We start from the raw sequence: 20,121 nt of genomic DNA, 5'->3' as shown, positions 1-20,121 counted from the left end.
GGAAGGAAGGAAGGAAGGAAGGAAGGAAGGAAGGAAGGAAGGAAGGACCCATATACAGCTCCATCAATAGTGCATCATTATTGTGCCTATTTTCCCACAGCCCCTTCAACACTTGTCATTTTCTTTTCTTTTTTTTCAGGGGGGTGATGGTAGTGGTTTATCTTGATCAATAGGATGGCTGCGAAATGAAATGTCACAAATGCATTAATCTGTATTTCTCTAATTATTAGTAATTTGAAACATTCTCTAAAAAAAAATATGGCTATATATGTCAAGGTTTCTTCCCTTGCAAACTGCTTGTTCATTGTTTTACCATTTATCAATTGGAAAATGACTCTTAATTCTTATAAATTTGAATCAGACTGGCAATTAGAAATGAGACCTTTATCAGAAACTTGTTGCAAAGGTTTTTCCCAGTTGTTCTTCTTCTAATCAAAGCTATAAAAGATTTGTTTATGCAGAAGTGTTTTAATCTTTTGTAATAAAATTATCCAGTTTATGTTCTGTGATCTTTTCTATCCACTGTTTGGTCACAAACCTTTCCCCTATCTATAAATGACAGGTAATTTCTTCCTTGTTGATAATGTCATTTCACTAAGAGAATACTCTGCTATGAGGTGTGAGGTCTGGTTTAAACCTAATTTCTTCCAAACTGCTGTTCAATTTTACCAGCATTTTTTTATCAAACAATGAATCCTTACCCTGCTTGGCTAGGCTACTGCTTTCAATTGCTTTTGTTTTTTTCTATCACTGATCTATCTGTTTTTCCAACACTAAGTTTTTGTGATTATTGCAATAATATAAAGTCTGGTAATGCTATGCTTTCTTTATTACTACTTGTTATTCCTACTTGCTTTCCTTATTTCCCTTCTAGATTACTTGTTCTTCAAGTTTAATTTTATTATTTTATCTAATTTTGCAAAATATCTGGTTGGTACTATGACTGATATGGCACTAAATCTATAAATTAATTTAGGTAGTTATCTGCATGGCCAAATCATGAGCACTGAATAGCTCACCAATTCTTAGTCTCTCCCTATTTCCATAAAGGATATTTTACAGGTATATCTGTGTAAAACTTAAAATTGTCTTTATAAGTAAACTCTCCAATATTTTACGCATTTTGTACTTATTTTGGATAGAACTTCTAATATCATTTATTCTTGGTTGTTAATATTTTAGAAAAATAATGATGAATTTTTGTGGCTTTACTTGTGTCTTATTACCTTACTGAAGCTATTGTATTAATTACCTTCTTCACTGATTTTATTTTCTGTTTTTATTATTTTGGTAAACTAAATTTTTTTCATTTTTCTTGGCTTAGCAAATAATTTAGTGATTTTTGTTAGTCTGCTCAAAAAGTCAGTTCTATAGTCTTACTTTAAAATTTCTAATCTTCTAATTTTAAAGATTTCTTTTATTCTATCTGCATCAAGGCTGCTGGTCTGTTTGATTTTTAGTCTTTAATTGAATGCTCAATTCACTGATAACCTCTCTATTTTTCAATGTAAGTTTTCGGAAGTAGATAGAGCATTCAGTAAACACTGTACACCAACCAAACACTGCACTGTTTTTCTCTGAGGACTGCTTTAGCTGCATCCCTAAGTTTTGGTATGTTGCATCCTTATTATACTCTTCTAACAATTATTATTTCAACAATTTATTTTCTGACTCATTCATTATTAAGTAAGTCATTACTTAGTCTGATTTAGGGCTCTATCGTTTGCCCATATTTCTTTTTATTAATTACTGTTTTATTACATATTGGTCTATTCCTAGCACAGTGCCTGGCGCATAATAGGGGGCTTAATAAATAATTGTTGATTAACTGAATTCTGAACAAGACAGACAGTAAGGTATTAGACAAACTGCAATTCTACTGAGAAGAAATTCTGACAAACCTTTGCAATTGAATCTCTTCTTCATCTTTCTCTCGCACCTACTGCTGACTACTTCCTACCATAACATATTAAATGGTTTTAATAATAAATACCACACTTAGGGCAGCAAGGTGGTGCAGTGGAGAGAGAGCCAGGCCTGGAGTCACAAAGATCTGAGTTCAAATAGAGTCTCAGAAACTTCCCAGCTATGTGACCCTGGGCAAATCACTTAACCCTGTTTGCCTCAGCTTCTCATCTATAAAATAAGCTGGAGAAGGAAATGGCAAATCACTCTAGTATCTCTGCCAAGAAAACCCCAAACAGGGTACAAAGAATCAGACACAACTAAAATGACTGAACAACAATCACTTCTAAGCTCCTCTGCTCTACAATCTTCTCCCTTTCGTAACTTTCTCAAGAGCCTTAGGGTTGGGTTTGATTTAATGGCCTTGAGAGATTGTAAGAAAATCACACTTTGAGAAACTATTCTCCTGTAGTGAGTGGCCAACACTTCCTCTAAGAGTCCATCAAAGTTTCTCTCTCAATGTAAAATTACTTCATGTTCTATTTCACAATGTAATAGTTATACTGAATTATTGTGCAGAATTTAGCCACTACCACCAGATCATTTGAGTGAACCCAAAATTTTCCATTCCCTTTTAACAATTTTATGTTTAAGCCTCTAGTAAGGGTAGAGAAGGGGAGAGAGGGTAGGACATATGAATGCAGTATGTGGCGCATATTAATAGGAAAGAGCAGCCATATGCACTTTGATGTCCTTTTAGAAACTGACTCTACCTAGATTGTAAAATTGGCTGTGGTAAAACACTAGCCCTTCCCCTTTCTGAAATGTGAACCTATCAAGACTGCCTTCTCTAAGTATGAAAATTCATTTCTAAGAGCAACATGTGGCTTGAGCTTCAGGCCTGGCCGATACGATGTGTCTGCCCCGTATGTTATAATAAACTCCTCCCCACCACTACCTTAATTTCCTGAGTTTGCCTGATTCATTAGAGGGAAGCCCTAACCAAGATTTTCCTCCCAACAATTTTTGGCTACTCTGCCAAGACCAAGGGGAAATTTACTCCCCCACTGACTGAACCTGAGCTTCTTTTGCTCCATTGTAGGCAGAGGTACATTTTCCCAGCAGTCAACCTGCCATGAAAAGTCTGGGAGAATTGAGCTTCACAAGCTCAGGGAAGAATAAGGAAATACAGGTCTCAGTACCAAAAATTTTTAATTTTTTCCCCTCATTTGTACATGAAAAAACAGCAGTCCATGGAAAACAGTCAGGCTAAGTGACTAATTTTTGACTGACAGCACCAGTAAAGGATGATACCAGTATCAAATGCAATGGGACTGGTGCAGAGTAAACCCTCAATTACTTCTCATTGGGCAAACTGTTAAGAGGCTTAGCTAAAAGGAAAATTCCCCTTTTAAGCCAGGGAGGTCCAGGGCTCGAGCGGTAGAACTTAGATCAAACTGGATTCGGCACTTAGATAACTGTGTAGAAAGAATTTGGTAAGATAGATATGGGATTTTTGAGTACTGTAAATTGTGCAAGCTGAAAGCTAGACTAGAAACATTAGAACCTAGGCAAATGGATAATGAATTCTGTTGGGCCACCCTTTCAAATTGAGACTGCACTAATTCACCATGTCCATTAGAGGCACCTCCATATAATCCAGATAAAGCAAGTACCACCCCACCTTTAAGATGTTTTTACAGGAAAACAATAAGGAGAGTACATGTCCTCTTTAAACCAGGAAATGCAATGTTATGACAACAATCCACTCCACCCTTTCCAAGGGACCCAGCCCCCATCATTAACGGAATTAAGATCATTGTAAAAGCCATAACCCCACTTCGGAATGATATGGATGAGCTACTAGATGCCTTTCTCACAAAAGATTAAAAAGCTATGTGCTATATTAAGTTAGAGAATAAACGTAACAGGACTGCATGGCCCAGGACAGCTCCATATCATAATTTTAATAAAGAGGGGGACTGGGGAACAGATGCAAAAACAAGCCTCTATTATGCTCCAAAACAATCTGCTCAATAATCAGAAAAAGTTCCATGAAAGTACTCAAAATTCAGATGAATACCCTGATGATTTTTACATCTGTTTGTGTGCTGCGCCCCCCCCCCACCCACCGAAATTTGTTCAGTTAGATCCAGAAAATGAGAGTAATCTAAAAGTCACTGCTTCAGTTTATGCTAATCAATCAGCAGCAGACATTCAACTATTTTTATAAATTCTGCTCCGACTGGAGTGAAGAAGTCAGGGGAACTGTCAATGGAGGACAATAAGAAAGAGAAGGAAAATAAGACTGAGGAAGTAAATATTCTGGCAGCAGCCTTGAAAGAGGTTATCTGGGAGGGGAAAAGGGACCAGAAGGGAATATTTACTCTTCCTCAAAAAAAAAAAAAACAAAACACAACAAAACAGGAAAAGGCCGAACAGTGCTTTTACTGTAGACGTGAGAGGCATTTTAAGGACTACAGGAAACCCAGCAAGATGAGGCCTCCAAAAGAGGGCCTCTGGCCTCTAAGTTAACTGAAGGGGACCCACATGCTGAGTGACATGCCTCCTCACCCACAAATGCAAGAAGTCAGTATCTAGTGAGGAATAATGGGGATGAGTGTTTGCAATGACAGAGGAAGGAGGAGGTCAGAACCTTGGAAATGTGAAAGGGGATGCAATATGGTTAAAGAGCCTTTGATAGAAATAATTGTGAAAGGCACTCCTTTTTGTTTGTTTATGGGTGGATAACTTTCACATGGTTGAGATGTTCACCTTAAGGCTTTCAGTAGTAGACCTGTGGGGAGAAAGTGAGATGTGCCCTTTAACAACCCCCCTTTGAAGTATCCATTGGGGACAGCTAGGTGGCACAATGAATAAAGCACCGGCCCTGGAGTCAGCAGGACCTGAGTTCAAATCTGGCCTCAGACACTTAACACAAAAAACTAGCCGTGTGACTTTGGGCAAGTCACTTAACTCCAATTGCCCTGACTTCACCCCTCCGAAAAGCAAAAAAATAAAGACGTATCCACTGGATCTCTGACTGCTTTCACTCGTTTTCTGATTATACCTAACTGCCTGGTTTCACTGTGTGGGAGGGACCTGTTATGTAAACTTGAGGACATTATTCACAAAGACCCAGGAAGGATTAGGTCACAACACAAAGGAACTGATTTGACTCACTGGGTGATTTTTAAAGAATCAAAAAGGTTTATGAGACCCCTAGTATCCAAATTGCTTCCCTTGTTACCGAACTTCCTGCCAATTTGTGCAGCTGGAACTCTACCAACCTGAGAGGTTCATGAAGTCAGATGACCCAGCGCCAATCCAGACTAAGAACAGAATACCCCCTTGTGTTCAACAGTACATCAACTTGGAGACTGCTGAACCTATTCAAAATCCACTTTTTACATCCACCTGGGGGTGAGAGGACCCTGCCAGTGACCTAACAATACCCCTGTACTGCCAGTAAGAAAAAATACATGGCCTGCCTGTGCACTGCTTTGTCCAGGATCGAAGCCCCTGTATTCCTGAATCCTATTTCTATTATCACCAACATTCCTTATGTGGGTTTTCCCCCCCACAGCATTCTAGTATACCCAGACTTACAATATCTTTTCACTTTTACTTGAAAGGGCCAGTAATATACTTGGACTGGGCTGCTCCAGAGCTACTGTGAATCTTCCACTCTATTCACATAATAGACACTTGTCAAATATCTACAAGATGTGCACCCACCACAGGGATCTGCCTTAATTCAGTATGTGAATAACTTATTGCTTGCCTCCTGTTCTCTTCATAGGAACCTGTGAAGAAGACATTGGTTTTCCTCCTACACTGCCTTTATGAAAAGGGCCACATGAAAAGGGCCATTGAGTGTACTTTTTTTTTTTTGCTTTTGGGAAGGCAATTGGGGTTAAGTAACTTGCCCAAGGTCACACGGCTAGTTTTTGTGTTAAGTTTCTGAGGCCGGATTTGAACTTCCTGACTCCAGGGCCGGTGCTCTATTCACTGCGCCACCTAGCTGCCCCTGAGTGTCCTTTTTTTAAAGCTGCAGTTTGCCCTTCCCCTGGTAAGATACCTGAAATGTGAGCTAGCCACATGTGGCCCTGTACGCCCTCAAGTACAGCCCTTTGACAAAACCCAAACTTCACAGAACAAATCCCCTTAATAAAAGAATTTGGCCACAGGTTCCCCATCCCTCAGCTAGGCCCAGACACTAGAGCTTTAATTAATGATAGATCCAGTGTATCCTTCAAATGTCAATACCAAAGACAAAATGGAGGTAGGCACCCTGTTGAGACAGTAAGATACTACCACTGTTGGATTCTAAGCAATAATGGAACTCACTAAGGAACTAGCTATTTATATAGATAAGAAAGCCCCCTAATGCTTCACACCCTCAGGAGTCTTGACAGAAGGTTAGGTGAGCAAAGCAGGAGATAAAGCCTCTCCACCAATTCTGGGACTGCCAAATTATAACAAGCCTTTTTTCCTTTTTGTACATGAATGGAAAGGGGATGCATCAGGAGTTGTCTCCCAGAAGATTGGACCCCATCATAGGCTCACTGGTTACTATTTTTGTCAACAGATCTGGTCGTGCGAAGCACTGTAGGGTGTCTTCAGGTCTTCACGGCCTCTGCTGACCTGGTAAAAAGAACCAAACCCTTTGTCTTTGGCAACTCATAAACTTTTTATGTTCCTCAATGGTGCACTCACTTTTAACTCCAGCCTAAGATATAGGCCTTCTCCCACCAGAGCGTCTTATCTGAGGCTAATCTATCCATTTAGTATTGTAATATTTTAAATCTAGTCACTTTCCCTCCCCAAAGTCTGAAGGATGCTGATGAACCACATAACCATGGAGGTTACTGAAGCCACTGAGAGTCTACACCCTAAGCTCATGGACATTCCCTTGGCAGAACCCAGCCTCACAGCGTTCATGGATTGCTCTTCCTTTTGGGAAAGTGAACACAAGTGATAAGGGGAGCAGTTTTTCCCCCAATAGCTACTCTGTGGGCAGTGGCATTGTCTAGTGGAGTGAGGGCACAAGACACTGAGTTAAGAACGCTGATCAGGGTGTGCCAGTTGGCCAAGGGACTTCCAAGTGAGTATTTACACTGATTCCAAATATGTTTCAAAGTCTCTCATTCCCCTGGGACCTTCTGGAAGCAGCACAGCTTCATGGCTGCAATAATAGTAAGCTCATGCCTCACTTACTGACCAAGTTCTTCAAGTTGTTCTGTTCCTCAAGGCTATCTGTGTGATGCACTGTCTAGCACACTGTCAGAGGACAATCCTTTTTACAAGATGGCAACTATTTTGCACATGAGACAGCAAAATGGGGGGCCAGCTGAGACCATCGAGACCTACCAAAGTCACTGTTTATGTTCTTTGCTGACCTACCCACTATTCTTTAGTCACAGGTGCCAAGGCTGAGGTCTGAGACATGAAGTCATTCTCCAGGATGATCTATGGAAAGTGCCAGATGGGCACTCCATTGCACCAAAAAGACTACTACTTCTTGTGCCAGCAACTTCATGCCCAAGGACATTTGGGAACCGAGGGCCCAATACTACAAGTTTACCCCCAACGTTTATGGAGAGGCCCATTGTATGGTCTCTAGCTGCCTTTCTGGTGGACAGTTCAACTCTTCCTGAAAGAAAACTGTGACAAAAGTAGAGAAAAAATAGGCAATCCTACCATTGAAAAGTCTGCAGACTGACTTTAATGAATTTACCAAAGTCTATGGGCTACTGATATGTTTCAGTGTGTAGACTAATTGAGCTACTGTGTAGTTTTTCCAGTGACACATGACAAAACAAATATAGTAGCAAGATATCTGGTAAGTGACATAATACCAAGGTTTGGTCTACCCTGTACTACTAACTATGACCAAGGACCACACTTTGCCACAGAAATAACTAAATGACTTTTTAAATGTTTTGGGATAAATCTTAACTTACATACCCCTTTACTGCCCAAAGTCATCAGGGGGAGTTGAATGGCTAAATAAAGAAGTTTAAAAAAAAAAACCTCTTTGGAAAGCACAGTTAAAATGGCATAAGGTACTTCCTCAAGTGGAGTTCCAATTTAGAAAAGGCAGTAGGGTAGGACTACAGATTCCTTTGAAATTAACCAATTAGTATGCAGGGGCTGGACCTTCAGAACCTGGGTCTTGGCCACAAGGGATGGAAGCCTAACAAGACATGGCCTCTCGTAGTTTTCTTTCACAGATCTGGAAGGAGACAGTCTTAACACAAACCTTGTGTCTGGAAGAGTTGGTACATTAATCTGGGCCAGGGGACTCTATATGGATCCTAAATTTCAAGAAGACATTTAGCTTCTAGGTCTCCTGGAATGGTCCTTTCTAGATCCTGCTGCCCAGTCATACTGTCATGAACACACAAACAACCTGAATTCATTACTCCCATATGATGCCTGTTGTAACTGACCTCGGGCTCAGCAAAGGAAGCAATCTCTGATCGACCCTTAGCTTAACTTATTCTAACACTTGAGCTCCGGGCCTGGCCCACACAACACATACACACTGTATGTTATAAATTTGTTTTTCTACCTCGTTTGCCTGAGTCATTAGAGTGAAGCCCTAACCTAGATTTTTCTTTAAACAGTTACTTTCTGGCTATATCCAAGGCAAAGGAATATCAGCAAAATGAAGTCTCTTCCCATTCACTCTTCCTTAAGAGTCCTGACCCAGTGGTCTTTGGCCTCTGGTTTATTTAACCCAGATAACTAGGACCTAATCCCTCACATGTTTTCTATCATGCATTTGTTTATTAACAGTTCACACCCTGCTATGTACCTTTGGTATGTTTATCTGTTTGTAGGGTTTCTCTTCTGTGTCCTCAGGACTGTGTGCTGTTTGTGCTTACAGTGCTTCCCTTGGTGCAAGGAACTGATTCCCAAGCCAATTTCCAAATTGCAGTAGCAATTATAGAGTGATTTAGGATGATGCAGCTAAAAATATAAGAGCAATATAAATCCACAATCATGGTGGTGCACCACAAATATGGTTGGCACCAAATGGGGGAATTATTGAATTAATGTGTAGAATTTAAGCAATACCGCCAGGTTAATTTGAGTGAACACATGACTTCTCATCCTTCTTTAATAAGCGTAGCTGTCAGCCCTGTCATAGGAGGAGCTGCATAGACATTCGTAACAGCCCTATCTTAAGAGGGGCTTGCACACACATACACAATAGCCCTCTGGGTGATGGGCAGTATGCAGGAAGTATCAATCTGATACTTCAGAAAGAGCAGATGCATCACCTTGGATCCTGGCTCAGAAATCTGCGTCCACGTGGATTGTAAACGCAGCTTTCATGTAACACTTCGCCCATATCCTCTTTGAGATGTTAACCTATCAGGGTTGTCTTCTCTTATTATGAAAACTCATCTTCAAAGGCAACATGTGTGGTCTGAGCCCCAGTCCTGGCCCACACAACACATATACACTGTAGATTACAATGAACTTTTTTTCTATCTCAATTTCCTGAGTTTGCCTTATTTCGTTAGAGTGAAGCCCTAACTTAGATTTTTCTTCAAATAGTTACTTTCTGGCTATATCCAAGGCAAGGGGATATTGCCAAAATTAATTCTCTTCCTATTCGTTTTTCCTTGAGAGTCCTGAGCAAGATTTCTCTTGGACCCTCAACCCAAATCTCCTTTTTCTAGACAAAGAGGAATTCTTCTGTATTATCCCATCACCAAATGATTTAGTAATGAGGGAATGATACTTCTTTGACCATAAAATATTAATTTAGTTCTTTCTCTTCCTGATCTTGCAGATTTAAAAAATTTTGCTCCTTAGGTCATTGGTGTTCCCTTTCCTTTCTCAATAACTTTAAGATTATTTGAGTTTTAAGATAATTAAAAAACAAAATGACCCCTCATCCCACAACAGAAGACTCAGTTTAGCCATATCCATACAAAGATATATATTTCATTTCATAATCACTCACTGGTGCCTAAATATGTTTAACATTCTTGTGTTTGGTCAGTCTGTATAATGAATATTTTGTTCATCCCTAGGTGCCTCTGAATGATTCAACCAATCATTCCTTCCTTTTTCCATAATGCATAATTATTTTCTTGGAGGCTTAGTCTTGGCTTTGCAGGATATAATTGGGGAGGGAGGTATAACCCATTCTTTTCTTTTCAGAATATCCCAATTTTTCCTTTTATTGCCTATAAATGAGGAGTAATCAGATGCTATTCTGATTGTTTTTTAATGTGAAAGGCTTTCATTTAGCTGTATGCAAGACCTGTTTTTTGATATGCCATTTCTGAAGTGTGAGTGAATAGGCTATATCTGGGTAAAATAAACTTAAAAGCTTCTTTCTACTGACGTTGTAGGGATTATCCAGATCTGTACTTTGCTATCTGCTTTCAATATTTCCCTGATTAAGACTAAGACCAAAAATCTAAGACCTCAAAACGATGGCTAATATTGAAATGACCCTTAGGATATGGTACCACACCCTGGTAGACCAGAGTTTTTGTGAAGAGAAAACTAGGAGGCGGTATGGAGGAGAAGTGAAGAGGGGCTAGAACTGGAACCAGACCAGTAAACTAGTTTGGCTATTATTTCCTCTAAGAATGACCGTAATGGGTTCTTCCAAGTCTTCTCTCGATGTCACTGCCATTATTGATGAATTCTGATGCACTTGTTGTGTTTATTGGGTATGGTAAGGAACAAGTAGTACTCTGGGATAGTTCTCACTCCCACAACTTACTGAGATTTCTTTCCTTTCCACTTTAAATATACTCTCATTTATGTTCATGAGAACTGAATTATAAATATGCAAGTGATCCTACTGCCTTTTTAGGAATAGCAAATCTGTGATTCTCAATATCCTACAATTATTCACCAAGGCAACAACAGTAGTTCCATTAACTAAGATAGGAACATGAATTTGCTTTGAAACTACGCATGTATTTAGGATGTCAGAAACTTTATATTCTTTTAATTTTAAGTTGTCTTAAACTGCTATACTTTTAAATCCATTTGCTAGAATCTGTATCTTTTTTTCTTGAGGTAGAAAGGATGAGATATGGAGGAATCGTAGATTTATTTAGAGCAGGAAAGGAACTCAGAGGTCATCAAGTCCAAATCCCTCATATCCTTTATGAGGAAACTAAGGTCCAATGACTAGCATGAGGTCATACTAGGAGAGCCATGATCTAAACCCATGCTGTATTCATTCCTGAATACAGCAGCCCATTAGCGGTATTTTGCTTACTTTACTCTGCATCAATTCAGGAATCTTCCAAAGTTTCTCTTAATTCTTCATATTTATACTTTATGTCACAAAAATATTCCATTACATTCATATATAGCATAAATAATGTATAATGAGCCTACCTCAAAGACAAAAAAGCCTGAGCTCAAGTTCTACCTCTGACACTTAATAGCTGTGTCAGCCTGGGCAACTCCTTTAACCTCTCAGTGTTCCAGGTCATGCTCCAAGACAATAAACTGCACTAGTAGGAGATTTCTTACCACAGGTCCCCCCACCACACACACACACACACACACACACACACACACACCCCACCCCTCTGTTTCCGACTTCCTTGGGGTATATAACCAGGAGTAGATTCTCTGGGTAACAGAGTTTGAACACTTTAGTAATTTTTCTACCACTATTTCAAAACTCTGACAGCACCACTAACAGTATATTGGTGTTCCCATAGCTTTATAATATACATGTAATATAACATTTTATACATCATGTACATGTATATATAAAACTTGGACAGCAGTGTCAACAAGTTCAAGTAATATAACTTTGAAGATTCTCAGCACCTCCTCTATTTCTTTTTTATCTGCGGTTGGTATTTTTGGTAAGAATACTATTTCTGACTTTTCCCAGTGATTTAATATCTTCCTCTCATTGACATTATCCTGAAAAATCAATCCCTAAATGCTTTCACAACCATGTCACTTCTGGCATGGTTTTTTCCTTTTCTTTTCTGTGTGTCTCTTGTGGCCAGATCTTCTGCCAGTCATTTCTTAAGTGACATTTCTACTTCCTCATGTAGGACATCAAGGACGTAGTTGTAAACAACCTAAATACTATGGTTCCACTATCATCAGTGACAAAAAGTGATTACTACTATAGAAAAGCTGGTGATCTGTTTGTTATTTTCTAAATCTTTTATATCCTTTTCCCAGTTTAACACACAAATACTCATGAATGGTATGATTTATTTGGGTTCTACCTGGATACCACACTGATAGAATGAAGAGCATCCAGAGGAAAGTATGAGTTCATGCCATAAGAAAACCACCTGAAGGAACTAGGAGTGTTTACCCCAGGAAAGAAATAGCATGGTGGAAATAATAGCGCCCTTCAAATATCTGAAGTGCTGACAAGTAGAAGAGGGACTTTTGTTTTTTCTGCTTGGCTTTAAAAGAAAAACTCGAAGCTACTGGTAGAAGTTGGGAAGTCATTTAGGTTTGATATAAGAAAAATTTCCCCAAAATTAAAGCTATGTAAAAGTAGAATGGACTGCCTCAGAGGGAATAGGTTCCCCCTCACTGAAAGTCTTCAAACAAAGGTTAGATAACCACTTGAAAGAGATTCTTGGGACGGCCAGGTAGCACAGCAAGTAAGAGCACCGGCTCCAGTGTCGGGATGACCTGGACCGAATCCTGGGTTCAGATACTCAGCACCACACCCAGAAGTAACTGGCCGTGTAACCTTGAGCAAGTTACTTAACCCCGATTGCTTAAAAAAAAAAAAGAAAAAAAAGAAGATATTCCTCTATCAGTAACCAATGATTACTATTACAGAAAAATGAAAATGACATGTTATTTGTTGCTAGTCATATTCAGTACTTTCTCTGTTGTTGTTTTGGTTTGGTTTGGTTTTTGGTCTTTTTGCAGAGGGGAAGGCAAGGCAATTAGGGTTAAGTGACTTACCCAAGGTCACAGCAAGTAAGGGTTAAGTGTATGAGGCTAAATTTGAACTCAGGTCCTCCTTTGACTCCAGGGCCAGTGCTCCATTCACTGCGCCACCTAGCTGCCCCATACTTCCTCTGTTGTTAAGGAAAGTATTCATGACATACAGGCATAAAGCTTATGAGAATCCTACAAGATTTTCTCCTCACAGGGATTTATCACAAAACATCTTCCAACACATTTCTTATTTTAATCTTTGTAATAAAATCACAAAATATCAATGTATATATGCTGTTTTAGTTTGGAGGATCCCCTCTGGTTCTTCATAGAATTTCTCTACTTCTTCATGCTAACAATTGGTGCTCATATTTACTTCTATATTTATATATAATTATATATAATATTTCTATATACTTCAGGGTAGTCATTTTGCCTTATGCTTATCATACATAGCATATCAAAGTGACCCTTTTTTGTAGTCTCTGGATACAACTAACTCCTTTATTTCCCTATCCAAGGAGAATCTGTGAGTCTTCTTTCCATTTAACTACAACTTCAGTCTTCTGTTTTCATTTACATGGAGAATGTCATTATTCATATAGCACAGTTTTTATAGCAGTATCTCCATTTATTCATTGGACAAGTATCTCACACTTACAATATGAATATTTAATATGTATATGTGTGTATATCTCCTGTATAAAAACTGTAACTCATACCACTTTCTGTCTTAGCATACTTTATAAATTAAAAAATAATCAAACAACTAGTCTATTCTTTTGAAGAAATACAATGCAGATCAACAAAAAAGGGTAGATAAACATCTACCACTTTGTTTAAGAAGACTAAAATAAAATATAACTGATTTATCGTACAACTACACAAAGTTTACCAAATTTTTCCCTTAACTACATTTTCCCTAAATTACCTAAAATTTACCTATGCCACAATAACTAACCCAGTAATTAGTAATATTCTCCTGCCAACACAAATGTGCTAAAAATTTAATAATAAGAAAAATCTGTATCTTTTAACCTCAATTTTTAAATGAACATTAAAGAAAGCAACAAGTAATGAAAAAACGGGAAAGCAGAATTCTAATACACAATTTAGCAGCTAGTGAATTTTGCTAGTATTAATGTTTTATATAAGCAATGTTTTATACTGAAAGTGACTCTAACAAAAAAATCATACCTAAGTAAATAAGCATTCCTGAAAATATAATGACTTTAGTTTAATTTGGGCCAAGAGACATGTATTTCCCAAATAAAAGGTTTAAATTTAAATCTCTTTGAGGTAGCTAGCTAATTAAAATAAGAGTAAGACCACTACTCTTCTAAACATTCAACACTATAAGGGAATAAATGGTGTCAAATTCAGCTCCTATCCAGAAAATCCCTTGTATATAAAAGGTAATAGATATTTAAACATAAACTAGGCTATTAAGAGTGCTAACTTCTAGAGATCTGTTTAAGAAGTTAAAAAGCTTGTATGTTGGGGGAGAAATGTATTACATTTAGTTGACAAGTTTTAAAAAAAATTTTTGAGAAAGGATTTGCCTTCAAATATAAATTTTCCTCAAAGCAAAAGCTACCACATTCACTTCAACCCATAAGAAAATACTTTGATAATAAAACTAATAAACCATTTTCTACTTCAGTCACCATATACAATACATTCAACCACTCACCTGAAGACTTATTTTGCTTTTGTCATGCAGTTTTAAATCCTAACCTCTTTCATGGAAGGCAAATATGCATCCCCTTATACAACTCCTTTCCCTTCCCACCAGGAGCATACCTTTTAACATTTAAGTGTTAGAATTTAGTATTTGCTCAAGTAATCTCCTTTAATCTTTAGCTCCACATTGCTCCAGAAAATCAGTTATCTCTCACTAATGATCCACAGGAATCCTGAAAGCATTAAAAAGAAATCTAAGAACTTAAGAGTTCACAGAAATAAATATTAATTCCCTACAAGCTACTGTACCTAAAAATCAACACTTTTATGTCATGTATATACTTCCATACTTAAAGGATTTATCATCTCATCATTACTCCCTCCAATGATATAAATCACAAACCAGGTATAATTTAGCAGATGTTTTTTGAGTAATGAACATTGCCAAGTTTAGCTTATTTGGTCACTGGACAACAAGTATACAGTCCACAGTCCAACCAATCAACAAGTATTATGAAAAATACTATATTCTTCAGAAATACTAGCACTATAAGAGCCTAATTAAATTCCAAGGGTTTTTATTAATATTCTCATTGTTTTTTCCTTATTCTTTCCTTCCAGAGCAGAACAAATATTTCACATGTACTGAATTTTACTAACAATTATTAAGCACTATCTAAGTACAAGAAGAGAGGCAGCATGGTGTAATAGATAGAGAACTGGTCTCAAGAGCCAGAAAGACCTGGTTTCAGCTCTGGCCTTTGATCTCTAATGGCTATATGACTTTGGGTAAATCTCTTAATCTTTCAGTGTACTTACATAATTCTCTAAGACTCTAAATTACAGGACAGTTGTCAATCTACCTTGGTTGAGGAAGGAATTCACTCGGTGTTCCCAAAACCAATGATGTCATAAGTTCAGAGTTTTTTTTTTTTAAGCAGAATAGATCGTATTGAACACTGGGGCTACAAAGACGAATAAGACATAGTTCTAGCCAGTATTTACCCATGAATAATTGGAATACAAAACAAAATAGAATATGTGCAATAAGGAGTTTCTAAGTCTATGAAAAATTCAAAGAAAGATCATTTCTTGGGGGCAGTAACCCATATAGGAAAAATTATCAACTATATAAATTTAAAATAATAAATTTACAATGGTTGGGCTTGGATATTTTTTAGGGAAACTACCAATAGCCACTTCTAAGTTTCTGTATCACTCCTTCCATGGGTCAACAAGCCTGGTACAATTACCTGTATTCCTTGTCTCAGACAACCAACTTACCCCAGTGGGCATCTTTATATACTACATAAAATTTTTGAAATAATATTGAAGTTGGAATTCTATTTATTCCATTCCCTTTACATATATACATATACAAACATACATATATACATTTATATGCACACCCTTTGATCCAGCAATACAACTATAAGGTTGTATTGAAGAGATACCATGAAGAGATAAAAGAAAAAGGACCTATACGTTCAAAATGTTTACAGCAGCACTTTTTGTGACAGCCAAGAATTGGAACTGAGAAAGAGTGCATTAATTAAGGAATGGATGAAAAAAAGTAACTGATTCTCAAAAATTAACATTGAAAAATGATTGTGAAGCTGTTTTACAGTACAGACAGCATATAAATTAAAATTTTGTATTGCAAGAAGCTAAGAGATTTGTACCTAATACAATGCAAGACAAATGTAGGGTGCAAAAAAGATCCTGATTGGGGCAGCCAGGTGGCTGAGCGAGTAAGAGCACCGGCTCCAGTGTCGGGATGACCTGGATCAAATCTGGGCTCAGATACTCAGCACCACACCCAGAAATAACTGGCCGTGTAACCTTGAGCAAGTCACTTAACCCCGATTGCTTTAAAAAAATTTAAAAAAAAAAAATGATCCTGATAGTCTAGAAGGGCAGAGTGATTCTAATAAGATAAAATCTTACATAAGCCCTAAATTTTGGTTTTAAAACTGTCCTAACTGCACAATTACAAAATAAAAAGACATTACTAGAGAGCATACCAAGTGGAAATGATACAGAAGTTTTAATAGGCTACATGCTCAAAATCAATCAGGAAGATGATGGTGGCAGCCAAAAAAGGCCAGGTGCTCTTAGACTACATTAACAAGAGGACTGATATCCTTGCTTTATCTGCCACTAATTAAACCACACCTGGAATATTGTGCCTAATGCTGAGCATCACATTCTCAAAGCTGAAACTTGACCAGAACAGGACAACCAGGATGGGAGAGAACCCAAAACCATACCATATTAAGGAGCAATAGAAAGAACTAGGGATATTTAGCCCAGAAAAAAAAAAAAAACTGAGGAAAGGTAAAGTAAATTTAAACAGCTGAAGGGTTGCCATCTAGAATGATTAAAATTCTGTGGTCTCAGGGCGGCCAGGTGGCTCAGCGAGTAAGAGCACCAGCTCCAGAGTCAGAATGACCTGGGGATCGAATCCGGGCTCAGACACTCAGCACCACACCCAGAAATAACTGGCCATGTAATCTTGAACAAGTTACTTAACCCCGATTGCTTTAAAAAATAAATTAAAATAAAATTCTGTGGTCTCCTATAACGTAGAACAGAGAGCAATGGGAAGATAAATAGATCCTCTATTTATCTGTTATCTATCAACATGGGCTATATGTAACAAATTAAGCCAGTAAATGTTAACAAAGATAGCAGCTATTCATAGATATCTAACACATATATAATTTTATATGTCATATATAAGTATGTATATACACTCAGACATACATGTATATACACATGTGTAATATGTATCTAGACAGAGACCTGACTAGATATATACCTATATATCAAGAGACTGTATGTATGGATATAGATATAGATGTATGTCTAGATAGACATCTAGATCGATTTATAGTTCATTCCTATCTTGATTCGTGAATTATGGTTAGTATGTTTTCAGGATCACATACTAAGGCTTTCAAGAACAAAAAGTCCAAGCGGCTGCTTCTATCTCCTCCACCGGGAACATGAATTAGAAGATCCTACGCCTTCAGGGCCACAAAGGCACAGAACAGCTAGTTGTTTACTCTTTCCCATGGCACTGTTGTTCTATTCTATCTCCTCTTTTAGATGGCTCTCCTTCACCCTCCTCTGTCAAGAGTGTCTGCTACTTGTAGGCTAACTGCTGACATGTTATCCTTTTTCCTCTACTTTTCTTCTTCCTTTCCCACTTTCATTTTACTTCCAATACTCTGCTCGGGGCCTGAGAAGACATCAATCCCTGCCCTCAGAGTGTACACAATTCCGTTTCAGAGACAATACAAACACACAAAAGCTGGAAAGGTAGGTGAGGATCAGGAAATAGGCGATTTGAATGCAAAGCCAGATATCTTAGGCAACACTAATCTGGTGATAGTGTTGAAGATGGATTGGTGGAGAAATACGTGGTGGCAAGGAGACCAACTAGGGGACTACTGTATTAGACCAGATGATAGACAAAAGTCTGAGTTATGTGATAGTGGAAAAAATGGGAAGGGAGAGATGTGAGAGACAGGATAAAGGAAGAACTAATAGAATATGGAGACTGATGGTCTATAAAGAGGCAAAGAAGAAGGCTTCTCTTGCCTTTCTTGTCAGGGGAAGGAGGTAATCTCTTCTATCCCAATAAGCAAGGAAGTAGCTGGGATCAAAATCAATCAACTAATAAGCATGTGCAAAAGCATCTATTATCTTGCTGGGCACTGCACTAAGTGCTGCAGACACAAAGACAAAAGTGCAACAGTCCTCAAGAAGCTTTCATTATAACAGGGGAAACATTCCCAGACAGGTGGTAAATGACATAGTTTTGTTTTTCAAGCTGGACAGATAAAATTCATTTTAGTTACAAACAGGAAGAAAACATGTGTAGAACAAGGAAAATCTCTCATTAAGGAATGCCTTTGTAAAATGCTGTACCCAAGAAGGTACAAAAGTCTTCAGTTACAACACAAATTTCTAAAACCTGAAACATATTTTCAAAACAGAGAGAAGATATGAAAAATAAAACTTAATATTCAAAACCAACTTCTTTTAACAACAGGGACTGGATCCTCCAACACAAGTGTCAAAGAACAACAGTTCACACATGGAAATGTGACTATTTCTATTTAGGTTTAATGTTAAAGCAGCTGAGCCTGGAGTTAGGAAGGCCAAAGTTCAAATATGGCCTCCAATATTTACACCAGCTGTGTGATCCTGGGAAACTTACTGTCTACCTCAATTTCCTCAACTGCAAAATGAGAATAATGACAGCACTTACTTCTCAGGGTTGTTAAGAAAATGAGGTTTCTGATAAAGCATTTCTGTTTTGTTTTGTTTTTTTGGAAGGGAGAAAGCAAGGCAATTGGGTTTAAGTGACATGCCCAAGGTCACACATCTAATAAGTGTGTCAAGTATCTGAGGCCGGATTTGAACTCAAGTCCTCTCTGACTCCAGGGCCAGTGCTCTATTCACTGTGCCCCAGCATTTTGCAAACCTAAAAATCTCTCTCTTTATCTCTCCATCTCTTTCTCTATATATGCTAACTAGCTAACGCTGTTCCTAGTTACTAGACTGAAGCTTGATATCAAGAGCAAATATTAGGAAAACCTAAATACTACTTTTATATTAACTCAAAATTTCCCACTATCTCATTTCTCTTTCTCTTATGTTATGATACACATTTAAAATTGTTAACAACAATTCATCTATATGCATACCTGTTTGGAAGGTAGGATTTGCTCCAGGGTACATGTTAGGGGAATAGGCAGGAGCAGCCGCTGCATAGCCCATTGGGAAGCCAGCTGAGGAAAAAAATTTTCCAAGGTTATTCTCTGAAATAATAATACTGTTTTACAACCTGGACTGCCAAAAAATACTTAAAGAATATTAAAATTCACAACCAAAGTCAGCACAATAGAATATGCTAGCAGACAATGTCTTCTGTTTTCTTTTTTTCAAAATTGTAATGAGTCATGTCCAAAGTGATGTCTGAAAGCACATGATTAAAGAAATGAGAGGTGGCATGGTATAGTGGAGAGAGAACTGGCTTTGGGGATAGAAGACCTAGGTTCAGGTACTGCCTCTACCATCTAATAGCCATGTGACTTGATGCAGTGTAACTTCTCAATATCTAGACAAAATTCTTCTCAAAGACTTTAAGTTCAAAGAAGCAACCACAGGTCCAGTCAACTGCTAAAGACTGGAGAGCATGACACTAAAGGCATCTCTTATGGTTGACAAAAAAAGTTATGATAAATTGCTGGGATTTGGTGGTTCAGCAAGCTCCAAATCTACCTAATAATATCATCCAGAAAAATTTAGTCCACTTAAGCAACAAAACTGTGAAAAGACATTGTCAAATAATTTGATGAATAAAGATGGTTTCTGTATATAGTATCTTAGTGCACCAATCAAAAAAATCAAAATAGCTTTTAGATGACTTGAATTTTTCATTCAGATTATCCCACATTATTTTCTACAATACTCACAAGCTATATGTTTAATAATACAGTCTGGATTTTTACTGGAGATCAACAACAAATTTAAGGGTTTGAGTTTCTACAGTTCACCCTCTTTCCCTTTTTAATAACTGGAATGAACATCTGT

At 37.8% G+C, this 20,121-nt stretch overlaps 2 protein-coding genes across 2 annotated transcripts in view; one reads left to right on the top strand and one right to left on the bottom strand.

Annotated features, from left to right (window-relative positions):
* Window positions 1–20,121, top strand: part of PLEKHB2 (pleckstrin homology domain containing B2) — a 457,251-nt gene that overhangs the window by 301,424 nt on the left and 135,706 nt on the right. The gene's annotated exons all lie outside the window — the stretch shown is intronic.
* FAM168B (family with sequence similarity 168 member B) overlaps window positions 1–20,121 on the bottom strand; it is a 47,150-nt gene that overhangs the window by 11,045 nt on the left and 15,984 nt on the right. The window contains exon 3 of the mRNA XM_069063353.1: window positions 19,233–19,316. Coding sequence (XP_068919454.1) covers window positions 19,233–19,316 — 84 coding nt within the window. The remainder of the gene's footprint in view (window positions 1–19,232; window positions 19,317–20,121) is intronic.

The sequence above is a fragment of the Petaurus breviceps genome, unplaced genomic scaffold, assembly GCF_028583685.1.
Source record: "Petaurus breviceps papuanus isolate PSGF00001 unplaced genomic scaffold, PetGlider_PUasm1.0 90556, whole genome shotgun sequence".
Lineage (NCBI taxonomy): Eukaryota > Metazoa > Chordata > Mammalia > Diprotodontia > Petauridae > Petaurus > Petaurus breviceps.
This window is presented reverse-complemented; position numbering and strand designations above follow the sequence as displayed.